At 41.0% G+C, this 26,139-nt stretch overlaps 1 protein-coding gene across 7 annotated transcripts; it reads right to left on the reverse strand.

Moving 5' to 3' along the window:
- Positions 1-78: 78 nt before the first annotated feature.
- LOC121300136 (transcription factor SOX-13-like) lies at positions 79-24,849 on the reverse strand. Of its 7 annotated transcripts, none has more exons than XM_041228568.1 (14): positions 24,601-24,849; positions 8,330-8,531; positions 7,793-7,889; positions 7,274-7,348; positions 6,889-7,061; positions 6,650-6,718; positions 5,884-5,995; positions 5,145-5,221; positions 4,746-4,908; positions 4,564-4,670; positions 4,366-4,459; positions 4,071-4,241; positions 2,769-2,988; positions 79-2,283 (listed from the first exon to the last, which is right to left on the reverse strand). In XM_041228568.1, exons 2-14 carry the CDS (start codon positions 8,528-8,530, stop codon positions 2,022-2,024), a joined length of 1,821 nt encoding a protein of 606 aa, XP_041084502.1. In that variant the 5' UTR covers position 8,531; positions 24,601-24,849; the 3' UTR covers positions 79-2,021. The 7 variants fall into 7 exon arrangements, with proteins under 7 accessions (XP_041084502.1, XP_041084504.1, XP_041084503.1 ...); XM_041228570.1 differs by having other exon boundaries at positions 86-2,283; positions 5,884-5,998; positions 7,799-7,889; XM_041228569.1 differs by having other exon boundaries at positions 87-2,283; positions 4,071-4,238; positions 5,884-5,998.
- Positions 24,850-26,139: the final 1,290 nt, after the last annotated feature.

Below are 26,139 nucleotides of genomic sequence, written 5' to 3' on the forward strand. Positions count from 1 at the left end.
TCTTGTCCTGGTGTTTCAGGTGACAAACTGCATTGTTTGCTAGTTTATGAAAACTGCTAAACACGCAGGCAACAGCGAGGCAAGGTTACATTGAAGCATGCTCAAATGTGTTCTAAGTTTTCAGCTCCCCAGTGCAGCGTGGTCTGTTCTTGGTAATCTGAACCATGGTACGTGTGCCAGTGTGCGTGCTTTAACTTTATTTTTAAAACCAAACAGTGACACACACAATCTTGCAGCACGAGAGAAGGATCTCTTTATTGCATCAAACAAACGAACAAACAAACGCATAAAATGTGTCTAAATAAAGTACATGAAATATACAGCTTAAATTACACCAGATTTTATAATCAAATTCTACATCTGTATTTACAAGAACGGGTTACTAGCTCAGCCACGCGGAGTTGAATGTTTTCTGTTTAAAAAAAAAAAAAAAAAAAAAAGTCCCCAAAAGTTTCTTTTTTCTCTTTACAAAGATTTCCAGCATAGTCCACATTTTAATAAATCTATGAATCTAAATAAGACATTTAAATCACTGAAGCAGGGCATTTTACACGCTAGAACAGAAAGCCCTGTTTAAAGATGTTGGTTTCCAGAACCTTATACACATCCCTCATTTTATAGTCTTGGAGGAAATGTACTCCTCGCTTTTTTAAAATCTTAAATTTAACTTCAGATTTTAAATGCATCTGCTGTTTTAGTTCAAATGAAATGTACTCGTGGTAATTTTTTTTCCAAACTAAACGACGCACAACAAGGCTATGAAAACCAGCGAAGAGAGAGCTCCACGTGTCATTCATTACCACTAAAACACATTTATTAAGATTAAGGCTTAAACTGAAAGTCTGCTTTAAAACAGTCAGAAATCCACTGCTCACCCAGTAGATCTTCATTGATTAACTCAAACAGAGTGCTGACCAAACCCTTGCAATGGGCCCAGGGTGAACACAGCCTGACGTTATACTCCCACCTTCTTCCTGCAGTGCACAGGGGTTTGCAGCATGGTATCCAGATCTGACCAGAACGTGCTGTAACACGTTCTTAGAAAAAAAAAACCCACTAAAGCTTTGACATCTGTCTTTCAGTAGTATAGAAACAGTGTAGCTGCTTAACACAACGCGCTGGTTTCTAGTCCCAGTGTGGTGAGCTGCTCTGTGGAGCCTCTCACCCGAGCAGGGGAGCTACAGGACAGAGCAAAAACCACCTTGGGGTTTTCTCCATCACTTTTTTTTGTATTTTTTTTTTGCAATTAAAAATATTACATTTAAAATACCCAAGCGCTAATCCTTCAGCAGAAGGACACCTTGTCAAATGATTAAAAATAAAAAAATAAATAGAATGAATGAGGAGACAGAAAAATTAGTTTTTAAATAACAAATATAAAACTTAACAGTTCTCAGGAAGATCCTGTTTTTTTATTTTTTTTATTTCATTGACCGAAGTGCTAAATCACGGTTGGCAAGGACTAGGCAATAATCATTAAAGAAGGAAATCTTACCCAGGATATTATCTTACCTCTGAGGCAGATAATATTCCAAGTTGCCATATTTGTGTCCCCTGCAGTTGAACAATTGTCTTCACTCAAGATGTGGTACGGGTCAGGGGTCAGGGGTCAGGGCCACTGCAACTACACAAGGCTTAAGTTTCTGATGGCCTTATACATTTTGTTTTTAAAATTAAGAATTTGGTTTGAAAAACTAATTACTAGCTGTTTTTTTTTTTGTTTTTTTTTCTATTTTGTTCAATTTGCTGTTATGTTTTTGCACAATTAAAAGTGTAGTTACTTTACAACTATTGTGCCAGTTCTTTTACTCTGCCACGCCTAGATTCAGCAACAGTGACCACAGATTCTTAATGAAACAAATGTATTGTTGGGGTGTTTACAATGTCTACTTATGTATGCAGAACTTTACCCCACAAAAATGTCTACTACCTTGACTGACATCAGTCAGAGGTAAAAAAATACATTTCCCAGAGTTCTTGGCGGTCATTGAATTGGCTACTGAGCTTTGACCTATGACTCTTCAGTCTGTAAGCACCACTAGCTCCCCCTCACTGCGCTCCCCTGTGTCGCTCTCCTCTCCCTCACTGTTGGGGTGTCTCTCCGCAGGGGGTGGTCCCCTATCCCTCTCCTCCCCCCCGACCGGTCGCAGGCCGTGTGGCTCAAGGACACGTGGGAGGTAGCGCTCCAGCACGGTGGACTGCATGGCCAGCGTCGTCATGGAGACCGGCTGACAAGGGTAGGGCGGGGCCTCTGCTGAGGGGTAATGCAGCTGCTCTGGTTGGCTGACAAACAAAGCAAAAGGAAATTACAATCAGTTATATAGCACCTTTCCCAAAGCATTGTTGCATTTTGCTTTACAAAAGTAAACCGGAAGTCTTGTGTAAAAATAATTCTTTGCCACCTTTGTTCTACAAATAATATTAAATATCAACAAGTTCTAAATATAAAATTCAAGCTATTAGTATAAAAAAAAGTAGATAACCATTGTTACATCCAAACAGATAGCAGGTGCTACTATGTTTACCCAGACTGTACATACATACATGGACACGCATCTGCTTACATACCCAAACAGAGAAACTCTCAGTAACTTGTGTTAAAGAACGCACAGCGCTAACCGAGTTTCATCACAGCTCTGGAATTGTGTCAAACTCAAAATCGTGCATGCATACAGGAACCTCGAATATATCTTCAGGGCTAATAATACTAATAATAATAACAATCGTAAGCAGGCTGAAGTGCGTGTGTGAAGCTGTGCAGTCCCTACCTCTCTGTGTAGCCCCCTGGCCGCCCCTCCTGTCTCCGGCTCTTCATCATGGCCTTGTACTCTCCGACGCGCAGCCGGCGCCCCTCCACGATGCAGGTCCGTTTGGGCCGCGGCTTGTACTTGTAGTCGGGGTAACGCTCCAGGTGCTGCCGGCTCAGCCGTGCCTGCTCCTCGTAATAGGGCTGCTTCTCCTGGTTCGACATTGACTTCCAGCGCGACCCTGCACACACACACACACACACACGGGTTAGTTAGGAGGTAAAGAGTCCACATGCATGCCATTTCTAACTCCTACATTTCCACACGATTGAACTCTTGTCAATTAACTGCAAGTGGCAAGAAAGTATTTTTCATAACATAAAAGGCAATTATAAAAACACAAAGACAGCTCTGTATGCTGTATTTTATTAAGGCTTCATACACCTACATGTAAAACAAAAACCAAGTTACTGTTTGCAGAAGGGAGGCAGTATGGCTCTGTGAAGAGAGTTGCAATGGAGGGAAGGAAGCAGAGTGGCCTAGTGGTTTGAGATCAGGGATGAGCAGCCAGGCAGTGTGGCCTAGTTGATCAACCTATGTGACTGGGAGGTAGGGAAGCAGTGTGGCTGAGTGTATAGAGCTGGGGGACTGGGAAGGTGGTAAAAAATGTGGCCCAGTGGACAAAGGGTTGCCTAGAGACGGAGAGGTGAGACTGAGAGGGAGGCACACAGGCACTAGAGATGACATCTGCCAACCCCTCTCTGATGACAAAGGAATGGAATGCCAGCATGATGAAACAGGAACTGTGCGAGATGAAGAACGAGACGGGCGATCGGGTCTCAGAAAAGAAAGAGCAGCAGGTGCCGGGTCTAAAATAAACCACAGTGCCTGACTGACAGACCAAGCGAGTGTGAGGACAAGAACAAAACAATGAGCGAGAGACAGGTTATACACAAGCAGAGGGCAAGAGGGCAGGATAGAGTGAGGGACTGAAAGAGGGCAGGAGGGAGTGAGTGTAAGGGGAGGCCTGTAAAAGAGGACAGTGAGTAAGAGAGAGAGTGAGCAGGAGTAAAACTGACAATCGAGACTATATTCCGTAACTGTCAGCTTGTAGATTATAGCTCCCAAAATATATCTTGTACATTTCGTGGCCAACGTTACATATGTGAAGGTCGCAAAACTGCCCGTAAACACATTGTGAAAGAGCTACGGTAAACATTTCGACTAGCGGTCTTTCTCAATGTCCAGAAGTTTCTTACAGCACTTCTCAGTGTAGCGCTATTGAGGGTCTGACTGGTCATGGAGGACGCAGGGCTGGCTCACCGAGGATCTTGCTGATGCTGGAGTTGTGCATGTCTGGAAAAGCCTGCAGGATGCGCCGCCTTTCGTCCTTGGCCCACACCATGAAGGCGTTCATCGGCCTCTTGATGTGTCCAGCGGAGGGTGCCCTGGAGTCGGGGAACCCCACGGAGCCGGCTGCCGACAGTCCTCCTGCTGGGGTGACCGAAGGACAGTCAGGCAGGGCAGCTCAACACTGTGCATCGCACAGAGGCATCAATACGAACAAACTGACTGTTTCCCTGCAGGCTCCCGATCCCACCCCCCCCCACACACACACCTTCCGAGTCGCTGCTGTCGTCGGCAGCTCGGTGCTGGGGTTGGCATTCCTCTGTCCTCTCTCTCAGAAGGCATGCCTCCCCTCTTGATCCATCCTGAAACAAAAACACCAGACTGCGTCAGCAACCCGCTGTGCACAACAGCAACAACCAGGATCAATCATGCATGCACTCAGTTCACAGCCTCCCTTCTGCCTCACCTTCCTGCCGGCGCTGTCTCTCTCTCTCCCGCCTGCGCCGTGGCTCCGGAGTAGCTGGCGCGCTTCGTGGATCGCCTTCGTGACAGCGTCTCCCTCGCCCAGGAACCCTGTGGGGGTACAGGATGGGGTCAGCACAACTGGGCATGTTTTTTTCAAATTTGTACTGATGTTGGGTTACTTACCCAGAGTGAGACCGGATCTAGACGGGCTGTGCTGCAGATCAAGGGGTGGTCTGTAGCCCGCTGGCAGGTGCCCCTGTCCCAGATCCATTGACTGAGGACTGGGGGCCTTTCCCAGCTCCTGAGATTTTGGTTTGGAGGTCAAGTTCAAGGGCTGAGGACCCTCCTGGAAGAGATTGAAATGCAAACATTTGGAATCCATTCATCTCCAGCACTGTCATTACCCTGCACCTTAATAATGAGCACTAGTTGAAACACTCCATTCTCAGATCTCTAGCACTGCCATTACTTGGATCTTACTAATGAGCACTAGTCCTAAACAATCCATTCTTAGATCTCTAGCACTATCATTACTACCCACCACCCCCGACAACCTTCCATTGTAGAAACGACATACAGCACCTGCATGTGGACTGGTCCATTTGACCTCTTTACGGGGGTGGGGTGGGGGTTTGGAAGCAGATGCATGGGATAGTCAACTGGTCAAAAGAGAAAGAAGAGAGAGAGAGGGAGGGACACAGTCAGCATCAAAATGAACATGGCTGTAGAGACAATTATCACAACAGCAATACAAATAATAATATTCAATAATAATAAGAAGGTGGTTTTCTTTTGCACCTAATGCAAGATCCAGTATCAATTGTATGGATTCATTTCTAGAATAAAAAGCGAGGGGTTTCAGAAACGTCAAACCTCACGTTTGGAATTGTTCACGGAATATAGACTACAGTGAACAGTTCTGTTTATGTTTCATTTTCAAGGACAAAAAGTTCCCAGCTGATCAGTGTATTCAAATACAAATTTGCATCTCAGTTATGGCTGAGCTGAGCTGAGAACAAATGTAACAATAGGACTCATTGACTTTGATGGACAATTGCACCTCATTTTATTTATGTAGCTAGATTTCTCCTTAATAATGCCCTTTCAAAAGAGAAACAACACATTTGCATGCACCCGTCTGCGGTGAGCTGGGAACTATTCTCTTTTGTTTCCTATAGTTGTTCTTATCTAACAAGCCATTAATAGGTACGCATGTATTATCCTGTACCAGCTGTAACACCCCACAGCACAACGTACAGCCAGCGAATCATATATCGAAGTACATTATACACTTGCATCGCTCCTGCCTGTCCACACATACCTGGTTTGCAAGGAATGGGCTGAATAGGGAGTCCCATCTGGGGGTCAGAGGGGACAGGATGTGCCTGCGTGTTGTGATGGAATGCGGGGATCATCACATAGGGCATGTTGACCTGCTGAAACACATCACACAAACAGCGTTAAAAACACCTGCAAACAAAGACAAGCGAGGACAGCTTAGCACAAGACTGTGCTGGATTTAATTAGTTATTTCACTATAGCACTATTCCATAACACTGTAGAAACGTCTGACACTTCCAATTTCAGAATCTAATTAATGAGTTGTTATTTCTATTTAAAAAAAAAATAAAAAATTAAAATAAGCATTTATATAATTTAACACTAGCCCTAAATACATCTATGGCTAAAAGTTTAGCATCACCTAGAATTTTAGGATAGAGACTGCAGATTAATATGGTGTAATCAAAGCTATAGTAGTATGGTATTTCATGTTAGATGCCAAAATGTCATATTTTTAAATTTTCCTCTTGTATATGGAAAACTACAAAAGTGATATGCAATTCAATATGTTAACGTAACATTATCAGCAGGCTTCATTCGACTAGGGGGTTCATTCAAAAGGGTCATGCAAAACTTTTGGCCACGGCTGTAGTCTCTTGGCTGGTGTATGGAGAACAATTCTCAACTCTCTACAGGAGCTGCAAGAGAATCCCTGCTGTACTCCCAGTGCTCACCTAAGCAAAGCTAGCAGCATGTCAGGCTCTGATCTGTGCTTGTGAACGGCAGGGCAGGCACGCTCTCCTTACCTGGATTTGTTGCTGAAGCAGGTTAATTTTGTGCTGCTGCTGAATTAACTGCTGTTGCTGCTTTGCAATCTAAAGCAAAAAACAACAAAAAAGAAGAAGCATGAATTGGGGACCCTCATTGCATGACCTCTAGGACCTGCCTACCAATGAGGTCGTTGTGCATGTGTTAAACCCAGGTGCAGAGGGTAGCTGTGCGCCTTCAGCGCGCCCCTCCCCCCCCCCCCCCCCCCTCCCCTCACCTGCTCCTGCTGCTGCCTGGAAAGCTCCATCTGCTGCTGCTGCTTCTCGAAGAGCATGGCAGCCATGTTCCTCTGCTCCGAGTGGGCTCCCAGCAGCTGGTCCCGCAGGCTGGACAGCTGGTTGATCATCACCAGTAGCTGCAGCTCCTTCTCCGCCAGGCTATCAGGGGTACCTGCCCAACACACACAGGCATACACACACAGGGTTAGGGCTTCTGTTCTCTGAACTGTACCCCAAGTTAATCTGAGTCAACTGTGTTAATCTGTGCCCATGGCCTTAAACACTGCTGGCTCCACAGACCCTGGTTGAATATTAACTCCGAATCTGACACTAAGGGATAGCCAGCGGACCAGCACTGAGGAAAGAAGGGAACTTTCACCTCACCTTTGAGCTCCTTGTTGTTTCCTAGGATTTTGTCTCTCCATTCGCTGCTCAGCAGTTTTTCAATGGTTGGCATAACTGAAGAAGAGGAAAAACTACATTAAAACACGTTCCATCCCATCAGAGTCTAGAGCTGACCGTTTATTACTTCATAGTATTTAAATGTGTCACCTTTAATTAAAAGATGAACTTGTGTAAAGTGCACACGTACAGCAACACGCGAAAGGGAAACGCATTTATGTGTCAGATGAGATTTCCAGATTTCAGTTCAAACTTCTTGGGCGTGATTTTCCACAGTGGGTGAACTAGTGATGTCATGCAATTACTATGTTGTGGGCAGTTTGTCAGCAATGGAAAACACCGGCCATGGTATTGCAGTGCAGTAAAACATAACCCAGTAAACATTAAACGACAAGCTGGGAGAAGATAGCGATCTTGGTGATGCATTTGAATGTCTTGCTGTAAGCAGTCTGCGCGGAAGACCTGGTACTGTGCAGCGCTCGAGCGCAGTCTGTCTCTCACCCTCACTCATGTTCTGGTTGAGCTCCAGTCTCTCGTGGGGTATCTGGACCGGGCCAGGGCTGGGTCCGTGTGTCCGTCCCCTGCCTGGGGAGCCGTCCTGGCAGACAAAACAAGCCCAGTTACCCCCAATCCAAACCGCCATTAACATAACACTTTTTTTTTTTTTTAACAATTTTTGTTTTTAAAACTGCATGGGGCTTATGCAAATGATTCTAGCAGCTTTTAGGCAAATAAAATAAAATAAAATAAAACAAAGCAAGTGGCACAAGAAATTGCGATCACTGCAACACTCAAGGTCCCTTGTGTGTCTGACAGCAATTCTCAAGCAATGACGTCAATGGAACGTATGTGCAGAACTTCAAGATCCCATTACTTATAAATGACACAACAACACTAACATGTTCCACTGCGGATCGTATGAATAACGAACACATTTCTTTGAAAAGTCTTACAGTATCCAAAAGGTTTGAGATTACTTGTTGGATTGGCAATGTATATTGCAGTTCATTAGGGTGCTCTGCCTGCACTAGAACTCACTGAGGGGGTGTGTGTGTTGCGCGGTGTCCCGCCCCTGCTGGGGGGCTGCAGTGACCAATCACATGGCGAGGTTCGCCGAGTGTCACGGCTTGGGGCCCTGCCCACCTCAGCCTCCTCTTCCTCCAACTTCACACTGAGGCCCACCATGGTCACATCCCCATTGCCGCGGCGACACAGAGAGGTGGGGCTCGAATCACACATCCTGAGTAAACAGAGAGAGAGAGAGAGAGACAAAGGATAATTCTAAATAACTAAATCGAAGTTATCGGAATACCGTATTGAAAAAGTGGTGGGGTGAAGGTTCTTTTAATGTTGAGTGATTTAAGAAGTCTGCTATTATTCACAACACAAAAAAAATGGTACAAAACAGGAGCAGAGAAAAGGTAGTGTCTCTCGTTGAGGTTTAAAAACAACATAGTTGAACTGGATGTAGCTTTGGAGGCGAGGAGGGCATTCTCCCATAGTATAATGCAGATGTGCATTCAATACCGTAACTGCGCAGTATGAAGCAAAAATGACTTGTCTACTACATGCAGTCCCACACTCTGTCATTGTAGATGAGATTAATGGACCTGGTGCAATATTTAAAATAACAACTCGCTAATTAAAAATTGGAACACTAGGAACAGACTGAGAAACGGATAGGTGTGACAAAGGGCAAGCAAAAAACTTTTTCCGTTCCGGAGAAACAAGTTTTAGGAAGACGGGCACCAGGTAGAATCCTCTTTAAAAGAAGCTAAAGATAGCACAGAATTTGTTTTTTTTGTGCAGATCCCCGGGACTGTGCCACAGAAATGAGGGGATAAAACGCAGAATAAACTTGCGCAATGCGAGGGAAGAAAATGAAAGTGTTATTTTTTTTTTTTGGTAGGAAAATGAAAATCTAAATTAAAAAAAAAAAAAAAATCCCTTCTTGAGAAAGAAGGAACAAAAGGAAGTCTTAACAATAGACCTGAAACAAAAGCACTAAAACACAGGAAGTGTGGCAGTGCAACAATGCCGGGCTGGAGCGCGCCAATATCCCCTGCAACGGGCGGGGGGAAGAGGACCGACATTACATCCCTCAACTGCAGTTCTGCACCCCTAATAGCCAAGGGTTTAGATTTATTACCATTCCTATTGTAGTCTCATGCACACAACTCAACCACCATTTAAAAGGGTACTATTTAAAGTCTCATTCATTGTTATTTAGAGGTCACAACAATGCATGCAAGAGACTGTTGTTTACCATACAGTACTGTATAGTCTGTTTGTCCAGAGAAGGGGCTTGAGCAAACGCTGTTAATCAATGCTTATCTACCAGACCTTACCGCAACCCTTACAGATGCAGCTGAAAAAGCTCGGAAACAAACACACAGTCTGAAAACCTGGGGTTATACATATACTGTTATAAGCACAGACTGGGATAGAAGAAGTGAGAGTGAGAGAGAGCGAGACGGAGACAAAGACAGACAGAGGGAGAGACAGATAGAGAGAGAGAGAGAGAGAGAGAGAGAGAGAGAGAGAGAGAGAGAGAGAGAGAGAGAGAGAGAGAGCCCTGTATACGCAGTTTTGAGACCTGTTATTTCTCCCTGCTTGACTAGTATCCTGCTATTCTTAGTGGCCGGACGGGCTCCTGGGCAGTACCACCCTTTCCTGCACAGTCACTGATGCTATCTCACTTTCCCTTCTGTTCGTGCCTTTGCTGCTGGCAAGACATACCCAGCAGTCACAATGTGTTATAAATACCCACAGCAGTAGGCAGAGGGGGCCGGAATGTGGGAGGTATTTCTGGCTTTGCAGCGTTCCCTTACCACTCTTGTGATAAACCTCCAGAAGAGGCGTCAGTCAGCTTCTCACTTTCAAAAGTCAGAGCCGACACAGGCTGGCAAGCGCAGCAGGAAAGCTTCAAGACTTATGTTTTTTTTTTTTTTTAAACTGGTGGCATACAGATGACTAGTGAGCTCAGGCAGACACCTGGGGGGCTGGCCTTTGTCCTCCATCCACTCTCGAGTTCCTGGGTGAAAAAGAAGAAACTGGCTTGGTCGTGGGATTGGAGGACGCCCACTGAACCTTTGGGTCTTCCTGACCTGTGTGTGGAATTGCTGCGTTCAGGGGAAAACATTACTGGGCATTCTAAACTGGGAGAGAAAAAAATTGAGGGTAAAATAATTCTCTAAATAAAAGGTTTTATTTTTTATAAATGAGTGTCTGAGGGTTTTTTAACAAGGACTGTACGGACATCAGTGCTCATTACTTGCTCAAGAAGAACTAACTCAGCTGTGAGCTACAGTGCTTCCACTGCCCGGGGCACCTGTTATCCTTTTCCAGCAGGAGATCTACGGCGATAAGCACCTGTTCCCTCTCTAGGGATATCTGAGCCAATGAGGTCTTAGGGACTTTCGCAGTATGATGGTTACGTTTTTGTAAGACGCAGGCGTCTGTCACCAAGTCCATACCAAGTTTCATCTCAAGTGGGCGAGATGTTCTAAAGATAACGACATAAGATACAAGCATGGTATCCAGACCGCATGGGTCAGAACTGCTGTTTCCACTAATTATACCAACAACAAGAGAAAAAACAAAAGCATTTATTTATGTTTAATGCTTCTAATTTTTTAAGTGGCTGAAAAATACCTATTACCCCATAGTGCCGTTGTCCTCATTTGAGGACCGCATCCTTTGCAACATGTAGGATCATGTTTAACTGGCATCTACCTGTTATTTGAATTTCCTCTTGAACTCCTAATCTAAGTTTGTGAACCATAAAAGTAAAGTCTAAACGTAATGTATCAAATGGCATGAATACAGCTTGTGTTCCGTTTTTTTTTTTGCCCCAGAGAGGAATTAATTTGGTACTTGATGGGTTAAAATAGAATGCACAAGAACAGCAGAACGTGTGTGATTTACTCCAGACGGTTTCCTTGCATGGTATCTTTTTGATAGGATCATTTATAAATTCTGTTATACGAAGGAATACAATCATAGTAATTTCCGCAGATGAATACATTTGAAACAGCGTTTGTTTAAAAACGAATCTACAAACCTAGCGAGTCAGAAAAGCAGCAGACATAGCACTCTGTAGAAAGACAGAAGTACCTAACCTGTGGTATAAACCAGCGCTCTGCCATATGGCAGAATTCACCTAGAGCAAATCAAAGGCATTCTGAGCTTGTCAATTAGTGCATTTACCAACATGAAAAATAATTTTAAAAAAAACCCACCATGAATAATAGATAATGTTAATATGAACAGGGTGTACGGCACAGCCCACGTTTTTAGCACCTCTGGTAGGCATCAGTCTCTTTTCAGTTCTGAAAAGCTGACTTCAGTGAACTATAACACTGAAATAAAAACCTTAAAATCACCAATAATAATAATAATAATAATAATAATAATAATAATAATAATAATAATAATAATAATAATAATAATATACAGACCTCTAAATTGTTGCCTCCACCTGTTGTACAGAGACCTCTTTCCAAGCTGTTGTCTTGAGAAAGGTAGCAATGCATTTACATAGCCAAGAGGCAAACCAAAGAGGCAGGACAGGACCAGGGGAGAGGATCCCACAGCACTGTGACTTTCCTGTATGGAAATGTGCCTCTCTCACTGGTTTCTCACACAGCACTCTGAGTTCAGGATACACATGCGGTGGACCTAAAGCAACAAAGAGCAGCCCCAGTACAGCATTTGCATGACATGTGCAACAGGCTAGCTACTGTACACCAGCAGAGGGGACTGGTCACCAAAAAGGCAGGGGCGGGGGGGGGGGAGGTCCACTTACTAGTACTGCACTGTTTGTTTGTGAAGAGGTTTCCTCTGCAAAGGGATAGAACGGCACAGACCTCCTAAATAAAAATCATTAATGATTTGAAAAAGAATGCAGATGAACAGACAAGGGGGGGACATGAGAAACTTTTTTCCTGGTTCTTTGGGGGGCGTCCCAACTTCGTGTCGTGGATTTGCATACACATACATGGAACTAACTCAACAAAGTGAGACTTTTCAAATAAACACAACAAATAAAACCAGGAAAACACTGTCTGCGGTGTTTTGCACACAGTTTGGTTAGATGTCTATGATTCCCTCCCTGCCCTAGCACCAGGTACTGTCTCATTCCAGGAGTGTACCAGTCCCTTTAATAAATGGAAACTAATGGATCTGTACAAGCCCACTGCAAGAGGGAGAAACAGACTGATCATATTGTATTGCAGGTTCTGGACAGACAGCTACTGTTTATCACAAATACTTGGATTGAAAAAGTTTATCAATCCAAAGGAATTCTTTGGTCCTACACATTACTTTGCCAGCAGTGATTTACAAGAGAGTTGTAACGCTACATTGACAAAAACCAAATGACACCATCAACAGTGAAATCCTCCAATAAAACTGCATGTGTGTTACACATATCATCTGCAACTAAAGTAAAGCTGTATTTTCTTCATTGGGCCAATCTTCTATACACTGGAAGTCTACTCTAAAACGGCAAACCGCCTAGCTTGGTTTTGGGCAGACAACAAAAGGGGAAAAAAAGCATTTTGGGAAAACATGATTTACATCTAATATATAAGAGCAAGAAATGAGCAATCTGAACAAACACGTCACCGTGCTGTACAAGAACTGCTCCATGGCTATACCGCTTTTTATAATAAGAATTATAATAAGTAATCTAGAAAAGGAACGGGAAACAAAACCGACTAAAAGGACCGTTTCAGGGGCCGCTGCTAACTCCCCCCCGAAACCCACAAAAAACAACTTACAGTGCATTGAGTTTCTCAACACACATTATAACACAGCTCTGCCTTAATGAGCCCTTGAGTGTATGCCACAATCGGTGTATAGTAAATAGAGGGCTTTTTAATAAACAGCATCGCAGCTGTTTGTTTCCATGACGACGCGGCCTGTTCATTGTGCCGGGAAAACGAGAACCCAACAGGTACTTAATTGAGCCTGCTGGTCCTAGTATTGAACGCCTACTGGAAGAGCGGTTTAAGGCTCAATGGTTAAACCTTATTCAAGCAGCATAATTAGAGCATGCATTCGATGAGGAACAGAGGGGTATTGTGGAAGGGAATTAAGGCCTGATTGCTGCAGTAAACTGCTACTTTATTTGTTCTGGAAAGTAGAATTAAAACACACAGTACTGTAATTATTAAACAAAAAGTGATTTTCTCTTTTATTATTATTATTATTATTATTATTATTATTATTATTATTATTATTATTATTATATTACTCAAAAAATATTATTCAATCAAATTACAAACTGCAAGCAACTCAAAGACAGCATTTCAGATCAGTACAAATCAACTGGAATTCAGTGCAATGAGAGTGATGCCGGCCTTACTTGGTGTGTCCAGATCAACAAGGGGTCTATCTTAATTTTCAAAACCTGTACAGGGGAAAGAGATCCACAAACAGGTTTACAAGCGGCAGCATTATAATAATAAACCAACACAGCCTGGCTATGGCTGAGGATAAAGGAACAGAAGCCAGAAAACGGCTAATCGCAGGTTCTCGTTCGGCACAGGCTTCCATACTGAAGTTTCACAAGGAACAATCTCAAAAGTGATGAAAACATGGCTAACTACGGTCGTCAGCGTTGCCATGCACCCTGCTGGCAGTGTTACAGTTGCCAGTGCAGAACCCCAGCAGTTCATAATGCAGTCTAGTTGCAGTCTGTTTGTTTCACCCTGCAGTGCAGCGACACTTGCTTCTCACAGGGGGCTGTCCAGTCAGGTGCCTGTCTGCGCTGTGTAGCCGCGTGTTCCGATACAAACAGGATACAATTGTGCGTCTGGAAACGCAGAGGAAACATGCCGACAGAAACAAGCAGATTATTCTCTCTGAACTGGACTAACTTCCTGGCCGGCAGACTGGGGATATCAGACTCACAGGAGAAGTATTCTATACAGAATAATACATGGTCCTGGAGTCAGTTATCACATACTAACAGCAAGGCCTGGGTTTCAGTAACGGGTTTTAACTGCTCAGTTAATGACAGACAACATTCACAGCATAAAGGTGACCAGGTCAACTGTGTAAAACAACCTACATTCTTTTTATAGAACGCCATTTTCATAAGTTAAAGGATATATTTCTTTGTTATTTTAACGTGTTATTGTAATTGCATTGCCGCTCCGACCAGGGATAAGAAACAAATACAATTTTTTTATTAAATGAGAAATCTTTTTTCAGTTCTTGGCAAGGTATATCTATACCTACTATTTAACTAAAACAAGATTTGAATGCACACAGCATCGCCATTGAAGAACTTTCCAAAGTCTGTGTGCGTACGTGTTTCGAGGTTGGATCACTCCGTGCTTGCTAAAGGTTGGGTCAGGTTCACTCTGATGCATGGATGTGTGTGTGTGTGTGTGTGTGTGTGTGTGTGTGTGTGTGTGTGTGTGTGTGTGTGTGTGTGTGTGTGTGTGTGTGTGTCTGTGTGGAAGGCAGCAAGTCATTCAAGTTTAGAAACAGTATCACGGAATCGGTACCAGACCTTATCTATTTCACTGCTCCACGTAGGAAAAATGCAAGCTTTAGGCTTTTCACACCTCGACTCACAAAAAAGTGTCCAACCAGCACACATTACATCAATACTGGGAGCGTCACACACCCCCCCCCCCCCCCCCCCCCCCCCCCCCCCCCACCAAGGATGTCACTTTGTCAATCGCTCAGACCCAGACTCTAACAGCAGCTGAAACACTGAGCATGTCTTACCTTCTTATCTTTGATTTCTTATTCCGGAAAAACTACAAGATCTGACTGAAGTGTTGTTTACCGCTTGCATTGCCTGTTACATCTCACTCAGACCTTTTGCTCACTAAATACCTTGATAGACATAGTCCCATCTTCAAATACCCCATAGATGGTATTACCCTTTTTACCAATGCAGAACGACCAGGGGTGTTTGATCTTCTGAGTGACCAGAAAGCTTCAAGAAGAGAGGAAGCGAGTGTCCAGGCAGCTGAAACTACCTCAGATAATGCAAATAAGATGGTTCAGCCAACAGTGGCTGTTTTCAGGGTGCACAGGCGGCTAGTGGAGAATACAATAAACCAGAAATCATATTTTAATACAGAGTTGATATCATGGGACAAGTTTTAAGAAAGAAAATATGAACTATATTCTTCTATTTCAGAAGCAATTGACGGTGTGTGTTTTCAAATACATTTGTTTCAGAATGGCTCTGGTTGTCAGCAGTACCACAAACATTACTAAAAAAAAAAAAAAAAAAAAAAGTGTGAGACTAATGTTAATGACAATTCCAGTGCGATTTTTCAAAAGGGGTCAATACACAACTTCTATTATGACTTCCAGAGTCACAATACCTGGACCCCCCGTGTCAGTGAAACGTACAGTTCAAGAGTCTACTGCAGAATGATAAAAACATTGACTGATTGATCCCACTACATAGCAAAGACCATATCATACCATGAAGAGGTCAACTTTAAAAGTCCAAAGAAATGAGGTGGAAAGAGATTCGCAGAAGAGCAGGGTGAGGCAGCAAGATTGTGATCTGACGCGGTTTCAATCATTAAAACAGACCCCATAACAGGAGTTTTCTTTTCTTCCCTCTTGCTGCAGACTATTACACAGTGCTAATTACACGAGAACAAAAAGTAAAAAGGTAGGGTTCTTTTGTCAGGGTTTACGTTTTCATTTGGGTCTTTTACCATGCCTCAACAGCGATAATAAATGAACAAATACACATTTCCGACGAGAAAACTGTGAACAACAAAATGACTTTGTCCAAAGCTTCTCTAACGTTGTCTTAAATAATGCATATTCAAAACGGGGGGCGTAAGCAACGCTGAACAGCACTTACCTTCAGAAAACTTTCCTTGCAAAAGCAAAACACTGTTTCTGGATTCGTTAGCAGGTTCAAAGCCGAGGTGGAGAATTCTTTTAAAATCAAATCAAGCTAAAACAATAAGTCACCGTGAAGGTAAATCTAGAGGTAAGTTTGCAGCAGCAAATCAGAGTTAATCAGCTACAAGTCTATTAGGGAGCTTCTAATACATTGATGCCATTTACCTTTAAAGTTGTATGAGATCATCCTGTCTCACTCAAGATATCACCTTATAACACAGTCAAACCCAGCCAGTCTTGAGAGACTGTACAGCTGTGGCCAAAAGCTTTGCATCACCTAGAATTTTAGGATTGAGAAGTCTCCTGGAAGCCAGAATAGTAGTACAGAATTTCATGTCGGATTTTTTTGTTTAACTATAAAAAGCAGTATGTAATTCAATATGTTAACATAACATTACTCGTCAGGTTTCACTCGACTTCATGAAGCAAAATTAGTTCATTCTACAGGGAAGTGGTAATTCTTGCCGTCGAGATCCATTCCAGCAGGTTCTAAAATAGTTAAGAGGCAATTAACTAATTTGGGACCTGATTGGAATGGACCTTGAGAGCCGGATTTGAGTACCAGTGCTATAGGGTAATGCAAAACCTTTGGTCAGAGCTGTAGGTCTTGATCTGCAGGCGACTACAAGCAAACACATCACACAGGTTTATCAGAACGGACACTTTAAGGCTGACATTTCTTCAATGCAGAAGTTTTATTTTTAATTTTTAAATCAACTGTGTGATTACAGTGATATCTCTACTGATTTCTGATAAACTTATCAAAAGTTAAATCAAAATGATTTTAAACTCTTCACTATTTTCAACCCTCTACTGGAGACTGATATAATATATTATATATATTATATAATATTTGAGTGAAGTATATATATATATATATATATATAATATATATATATTTATTTGTCGACATCTGTAGAATCCTGACCTGCTAAATTTATTTATTTTAATTCTGAATTGACGATAAAAATCTAAATATTAATTTTAAAAAAATTTAAAAAAACTAATCAACATCTACCTTCACTTAAAAACATAGTATAAACTGGTTTTATCATTGACAAATAAAAAAAAAAATACATTGATCACAGGAAACAGAAATTTAAATTGTTTTTTTTTTTTTTAATAAGATAAAACAACCTGCCAAATCATTTAAAATGCATTAAAAATCAGCGAACATGGAGAATTCTGAGACAGTCCGAACAAGATAAAATATTAATGAGATGTACATGTATTAAGCACCCTGTAAAAACACAAATTAGTGTGCTCTGCGGCACAAAATTCCACACAAAGACTGTGTGTATACCAGCATACCATTTCTCTCTATAACTTGGTTATCTTTCATATAAATCCATTTTAAAGGATGACTTGATAGTTTGCTTGAAGCTAGTTTACACATTAACATTTTTAAAATGTGTGCATGAATATCTTTCTACCAGTATCCATCTAAATACATTTTGCAAAAGGTAGATTATATACAATTTGATGTTAAATCTTAGATTGGTAAAGAAAATGTCTATTTGCCAAAAGTAAAATAACCAGAATAGACTATTATAGTGTCACAGAATATGCATGCGTATTTCAATTGCAGTTTTCTGAAGGTTTCATGCAATAAAAATCCATAGCACAACAAAAATGACAAAACATGCAAATAAATAAATAAATAAATAAATAATAATAAAAAAACCCAGGTAACAAATGCTGTAAATGTGTCAGGAAATCTGAGTCTCGGGTAGAATAGTCAGTACCCCAGTATGAGCTGATAATCAAACTGAAAGGAACCCGGATTGCAATTAAACAAGGTGCTTGCAAAACTGCCACAAAAGCCTCCTTACAAAATCTGATAGCCTATTCCTATTCTCTAAAGCAAAAATAAAAAAAAAAACACAAACAAGAAATACAGCAGCCACAACCCTAAAGGCTCTTATCTGGAACAGACACCTGCAAGCAGCTGCTTCTAAATACAGAGCAAATCGATCATTATCCAGCGGGCAAAAAGGGCCCATTGAAGCCAAGGGAAATTGTATATGCTCAACCACCGAACAGTGTAATGCAACGCAGAGATTTCCATGACTGCATACTTCGCGATCTTTTCAGCATGGCGCTCCTTGTCTTTTAGAACGTGTTTGCCACTGGAAGACATAACGTGCCTGAGTTAAGTGTTCGGACCGTTGTTTGAGAACGAGGCTTTGTTTTCTAGAAGCAATTGAAAAATGTGTGTTTTGCCAATTTCGGGGATAATCAATTTACTTTTCAGGGAAAATTCCCATGGTTTTATCATTCGATAGCCATCTTTTAGACTTGCAGCTCCAATCATTAGTAAATCTACCCAGTACCATTCATTTTACCAAACTAGACACTAGAAAAGTGTACCTAAGCAGTTTCTTGGTTTCACATAAGACTTTCTTTTCTGAAGCAAACAAACAGAAAAATGGCAACACAGCTTTGTTTTCTAGCTGCAGGGTCTCCATTGACTTCAGCACCAAATCTGAACTAATTTATGAAAACGTGGATATTCTTTCACACCGTGCTTGTTGACTTGACCCTCGTCCTTAAATATTTACTAGCTGTGTCTTTGTACAGCAAAGCACAACAAAACAGACTTCACAATGCTCAAGAAAGCCAAACCGAAACCACTAAAAAGCAAACTCACTGTAACAAACAATAAAACACAGAGTAGACATCCAACGCAATGCAAGTCAGGACAGCCAAACTGACAGACTGCAGTATCCAGAACCACAGTGTGAAACTTATTTCTAGTTCTGAGGTCCACAGAGTTCAGTTTCTAAACACCCCCTAAACACACACACAAGCAAAGCAAGAACACCCACTCGAATGAAAATGTTTAATATTATTAGAGCTGCAACTTGGACCGAAGAACTAATTTAATATAATACTGCTTAAGGTTACATTGGAATTGGAACTGCTTGTGTAATTAAAGAGTAGAGCCTTACACACACAATGCACATGCAGTTGCATTGTAACTACATTGTAATTACACTGTGATTAGAAGCGCTCAGCAGAACCACATTCAACGAATACAGTACTGTTGGTATGACAGCCGAATACAAATACATTTTTTTTGCACAAGGCTTTCATCAATCTGAAAAGTAAGCCGAAGTTGCCCCTTTAAATAAGCTGGCATAGATCACGGCAGCAGTGCTGACCTGTGTCTTAGCTGCCAACTGAGCCAACTGCTATTACCTGAAAGAGCTGGACTCAATGCTCCCCACTTATGCATGACTTTGAGCGCAGGTCTAATGCTTTGAAGCTTTTTACAAATACAGCTGGGTTTTAAATAATAATAATAATAATAATAATAATAATAATAATTCATAATATATTAAATTCAGGACTATTTGTTTAAAATCACATCCTACTGCAAAACGTTTAAAAATAAATTTTTGCTTTTTTTTGCAGGTCTAAAAACGTCCCAGGGGGGAGTCCCCCCTCAATTCTATGCAGTATTTTCAAATAAAACCGTGAATGGCACTCACTGTAGCGACAGGTTCTAGAACTAAAGATCTTGATTTTTCGACTTTCTGAAACACGTCAATTTACATATATATATATATATATATATATATATATATATATATATATATATACACACACACACACACACACACACACACACTACTTTAACAAGGCAAAACATAACAATAATTCTAATTGAAATACAAATAGAAACGAGATTTATTTTTTAAAATGAAAATCTAATTGACCTCACTTACTAACTTTAGTTTGAAAAATACCCATCCTAAGAGCAGTTTGTAGGAATACGGCTGTTCATATTGTTTACATCTTGATCTGTGTTATTAATAACATTGACAGATAATCACACATTCTGGCTTTATTCCTATTCTACAGATTTTATATATAAGACTATAACCATACCCAGCGCAAACTAAGGCTGATTCAATCAATCAAATTGGTATTATTGCCTGATTAACTATTGATAACTTGCTAAAATGTTTTTTTTTTTTTCTGCATTTGTGATTTTGATCAACTCTTATATAAATGGTGATCCAGACTTTGACAGAGCAATGGGAAGCCTACTTGCCAATATTTGTTATTGTGGTATATTGAATCTGTATACCACTGACTTAATCTTATATACTTACTGATTTATTTGGATTTAAGAAATCTCCAACTTAAAGTCATTCTTTAATAGTGCAATAATGTGCATATCTAATACACTCTGCAAGGCATTTGTAAAAACTTCCAAAACAATTTTCAAAATATGGATACAATTACTCAGATTTAACCTGTTAAATATTATTTCCACACTCAATGTACCCTAAATGTGTCTTGAACTTCCATATACTCTGTGTGTGTGTGTATTACATATATATATATATATATATATATATATATATATATATATATATATATATATATATATATATATATATACATACATACATACACACACACACACACACACACACACACACACACACACACAGAAATATAATATAAAAATCATTTGATTTTTTTTTTAGTTTTTTTTGAAAAAAACTTTTTTTTAAAAAAAAAAAAGGGGGTAAGGTGAAAAAAAGTGCTAATGCTAATATTATTAACTGTTCTTTTAATAATAATAATAATATATAATAATAATAATAATAATAATATAATAATAATAATAATAATAATAATAATAATAATAATAATAAATAATAATAATAATAATATACATTAAACATACGCACTGATATTTTAATAGTGTGATGTAGGCCTTGTTGGAAACAAGTTCTTTTATTCTTAAAGGCAAAGACAATAAAAGAGGTGTTTTAGTTAAGCTTACCCGATAATAGCGGTGATGAATCGGATGCAGAGTCCTCAACAATTAAGCAAAGTCTATTTTTCGGGGTAGCTGTTATTTTTGAGCTATCCTGTTTGCTAGCCTTGTATCTGTTGATCAAGCGCTGTTATTGCAGTAGTGTCTCCGGCTTCCGGTATATTACCCAGGGGGTTGGGGGGTTTGGGGGGAATGTGTGTGTGTGTGTGTGTGTGTGTGGGGGGGGGGGGGGGGGGGGGGGGGTGCATTAACATGTTTATCAAACCAAGAATCTAAACGCAACTTAATTCCACCTTCTCAGCACTTACAAATCGACCAAAAAATGATAAAAAAAAAAAAAAAAAAGCCATTAAATTAAAAAAAAAAACAAAGATAAATTGAGGGTGTCGTGTCGACACATTTGCTGGTTGATGCCAAACCAGGAAACGAACTTGTGAAAAATAAGAAACAAGATAACACACGTTTTACTTTCAAAGCAGTTTTTAAATAAAGGCAAAACGAACCCGGTTCCAGGAACAGCAAAGACAGAAATAAAAAAATAAAAAATAAGAAGCCTGACTTTTGCTTGCTCTGTCGCGTGCCATTAAGAGTATGCCAAACCTGCCACCATGTTAAAAAATGTTCAAAGGAAAAATCGACAACAGACTGTCAGCCATTTGCTCCTTGCATCTACTGTCTACACCAGGGTTAATGATGGCATACTTTAGTTACTATGGTTTTAAAAGGTAATGTGCAGTAATGCACCCTGGAGGTATCTGAAACAGTTAAACAGCCTCTGGTAATGTAAGTGGACGTGCCTGTCTGCACAGTAAACAAAAAGAAATGAGGCAAAGTCCAACGCCTTTCTGAATCAGTTGCTTTGCTTGTCTGTCAAACTTGAATGTCCTTCAACCACCTTGCAATCAGACCTGGCTCAATAGGTTAATGGATATCATTCTGCTGGAGATGACGACTGACAACCCGGTTAGCGTCTAGCACTGTGCTCCAGAGACTGCAAGTTCCTGCTGAGAAATGTATCAACAGTAAGCATTGCGCTAGTGGTCACTCTTAGATACCGCATCCCGTTTCCTGTCCTGTCGGGTCAGTGGCGGAGCATGTCCGTCCCATGAGCTGCTAGTCAGGAGGCAGCTGTGTCCCTAAATTAGACGGGCGAAGGAAATGGATTTCATTAGGAGCCTTTTATAGCCGTCACTAACTGGCAGGTGTGCTTCGCTGGCCTGAAACGGCAAAAGGGATATGTCTCTTTCTGTCTTCCTGATTGGTTAACGGAATGAACCTTGACTGCGCTGGGCAAACCTTGAGGCAGCGGAGCCCAATGGTTAAGGCTGAGGACTGGGAGGCAGGTCTTGGGTTCAAGTACTGAACCTTAGAGAGCAAACCCAAAGACTCTGCAAGTTAGCATCTCTTCTACAGCCACAGTTAATACTGGGTGCAACTGGGTCAATATTCTCGGTCATTTTGCAGCTGTGTCCGGCAATACTATTTGCAATAAAGAGAATATCAAGTCTTGCAGACTTACAAGCAGATACCATGGAATGACCTTGCTAGAACACCCAACACTGAGATCCAGGTACTGATCTTTGTTCACAGGGCTACAGGGTTACATGCTTGTCAAGGTTGATCTACAGTAGAGAGAGAGAGAGAGAGAGAGAGAGAGAGAGAGAGAGAGGAGCAGACACTCCCTGCTGATAGTCTCTATTGTGTAAAGTCACAGTGCACGAAGCCAACACTCACAGACACTTTGTAGCTTCCCCTTTAATAACCCGGCAACGTGCTCAGGAACAATCGGAGCTTGACACCCAGGTAATAAAACCTTTTGGTGGGAGGAACAAACAACCCCTCCCCTCCCCTCCTGCTCGCAATCAAAACAGGCAATTCAAGGCAAAGCAACACCTTCCTCCGTCAGGTCATCTCAACAGGAATCCTTAGTTACTGGAGTGAGAACTAAGAATTTAAAATTGCTTTCCTGCCCCTGATGAGCTTAAACACTCTTTTCTCAACCCACCTATGAAGGTTATTTAGATTCACCACTGCTTAGATCATTAAAATAAACCCCAAGGACCTTTCCTAAATGAGCCTTACAGCTTGGATATAGCACGCTGACATGAGTTTAAACAGAGCTGGCCCAGTTTAAAGTTGCATGCCAGCATTGCACATGCCACTGATCTATTGGAGCACTGTGCAAGGTAAGCAGTGTGGTCTTATAGCCACTGAAACGATAATAATCTATCACATTCAACCTGTTCTTTTATTTTTGTTAGAATGCAACTTCTCCTTAGCACACAATTGCTGTGGATTCACACAGACCTGACATCGGTTACAAAGTCAATATGGTCACTTCCACATTCTCTGAAATCAAGTGTAGAAACAATTAAGCGCTGTGTCCAGGAACAACGAAAGCGAGAGGCAACACAAAACGCTTTGTTCTGAAACAGGTGGCTGCCACACGTGGGCCCGGGTATTTTTGACAGGAATTTGAATATGGAATAAGCTTATGTGTATTTATATTTTTAAAAAACAAAAGAAACAAAAAAAAAAAAAAAAACTGCTTCACCAACATGTGCCCGTTAAACTAATTTGGCTTCACGGGCACATTTCAACACGGTTTTCAGTTTGGCACAGGTCTCAGGTGAGAGTAATCTGACAGGGTACATACCGCCTGCCGATAGCCTGCTTCTCTCTGAACTGAATTTCACGTCTCCCTTACACCCACATGTGCTTTTCTGTGTGACCAACGTAGTCAAAGTTGGTCCCCCCCCCCCCCGACTTTTACAACATACTAGCTTGTTTTTGGTCCCAGCCTACCGTCTTTGTAGCTGACGTCAATAGCACCTTGCCACCTCTGCAGTCGGACTGATCAGCTAACGTCTGCCGGCGCTGGTATTAGTAATAATAGTCCAGACGGCTGCGCAAGGGGTTATGTGTTAGAAAACAAAACATCACCATACGCCACATCGCTAATACCCCAAGCAAATTTGAAATAAACAAAAGCTATTGTAGCAGTATTTTCAAGTTTCTGCATGACATACATTACTGTTGCGGCCAGGTTACTGTGTTTCAATACAACATCCAACGCACGATATCGACCACTTACAGATAACCATTGAATACGAGAGAGAGAGAGAGAGAGAGAGAGAGAGAGAGAGAGAGAGAGAGAGAGAGAGAGAGAGAGAAATATATGTACATGAATTATAATTGACGTGGGTTTGAACTAAATTGTTAGGCTACTTTCTTTGCCACACCCATTTAAAAGATATTATGTTCTCTCTAATGTAGTGCACAATTACTACAAAAATATTTACCGATAATCTCAGCAACTTCGGAACGCCTTTTTCTTAACAAGTTGTGAAGTAGTAAGTAACCTGCTTAATGGCAAACAAAATATAATAATAATAATAATAATAATAATAAATACGGTGTTGTTTACTGTGTTATTGTTATTATTATTATTATTTATTATTATTATTATTATTATTATTATTATTATTAAATAACACCTTTTAATTTAGAAATCGGCGATATTATTTAACAGGTACACTGCTATGCACAATAAATGCAAACACATCGGGTTATGTTTTGCATGAATTTTTAAAAACACTAAACAGCTACTCACCACACTTCGGAAAACCAGCACTGCTTGATCACTTATTTTACCGTAGCAATATTTTCGTCCGGACTACTTCAAAATCGAATATAATGCGCAGGTTTCCCCTGTTCCCCGGCACGTCACCCCGCTCCAGTTAACTTTCATGTAACTGTATTTTGCTTTATATTACTGTATGGTTTATAAAACCAGGTTCTAATCGTCACTTCTCTCCCGTCTCTGACTTTCTGCAATTTTGTTTCCAACATTAGCTTTTCCTGCCACTCACCTCCCCCTTAAAGGCGCGGGCACTGGGATTCGCTTTAGCCGACGCAAAAACAAATCCTAGTTAAAGGTGAGTCTGAAGTTGTGGCTTGTGGTGAAAGACACGTGCTGTGCATAAACTACAGAAGCTCATTGAGACTCACCTGCTATTAAAATCAAAATGATTAAAGAGAACAATAATGCAAGCACTCTTGCAAACTTATAATTTGGCATCCATGGCTTACATATTTCGTATGATTTAGCTGGTTTACAATTAACTCAGTGCACTACAACTTAAAAAGCTATCTGAATAGGCAAGCATTACAAAAACTGCAAAATAAATAAATAAATAAATAAAAATAATAATAATTGAAAAAATCAAGTCAGTAATGAATTAGTGTGTATGTGCTTTCTAGTGCATTTGCATAACTTTGAAAGTACATTATTTATTATCAGAGGTAATTGTTACAATTCTTCACTTTGGCTTGGTAATCAAATGCCATTCTTCAAACAGTAATATAACCATGCAGTACAATTATTTAGACACTCAGAGATAGCTCAGAGATGGGCACCGTCAGAAGTGTCGGGCTGGCACGAAAGTGCTTGTCTTAGGGTGCTGTGGCTTATCTAGCCTATGTAGAGTGCTGAATTCTTCTGTCTTACCTGTCTTGACTGAAATGGGCTTGCAGGGAGATGCAGCATTTATATATGTTTATGAAAGTGTGTGTTTCGTGTTATTTTTTGTTGTTGCCCACTCCTGCATGCACAGAGCCCCACTGCAGTACATGTTTGTAAGGCAGTGGATACGGGGGCAGTAGGCTCCAGTTCCCAAACTGTTAACAGTTTTCTCGCTGTCTCCTGTTTGCTTGCCGTGGCGTGCTCAGTGCCTGTGCAGTGTGAGGTTAGAGTGTACAGCTAGTCTATGCTGCTGTGCCATTTCTAATCCCTTCTGTTCCTGCCTTTGTGTGAAAACCCAGCAGGAAGTGCGAGCTGGGCAGACAACAATTAACAAAAAGAACTGTGAAGAATACAATTAGCAATCAATAGGAAAAGGACAGGCCTTTGTGCCGGTTTCCATGGAGACGCCAGAAACCAGAGTTTATGGATTAGAAAGCCTTTCTTTAGTTTTGCTTTTCTTTCTTTCCTTTTTTTGTGGTTGGTTCTCTTAAGTATATCACCTTTCTTTCTTTCTTTCTTTCTTTCTTTCTTTCTTTCTTTCTGTGTTTGATACAAGCTATAGCTGCAGCACACCCTTCTGTGTCCTGTCATTACTGATTAGCTTGTAATGCAAATTGCTTCCCTGGA

Source organism: Polyodon spathula, chromosome 25, assembly GCF_017654505.1.
Source record: "Polyodon spathula isolate WHYD16114869_AA chromosome 25, ASM1765450v1, whole genome shotgun sequence".
Classification (NCBI taxonomy): domain Eukaryota; kingdom Metazoa; phylum Chordata; class Actinopteri; order Acipenseriformes; family Polyodontidae; genus Polyodon; species Polyodon spathula.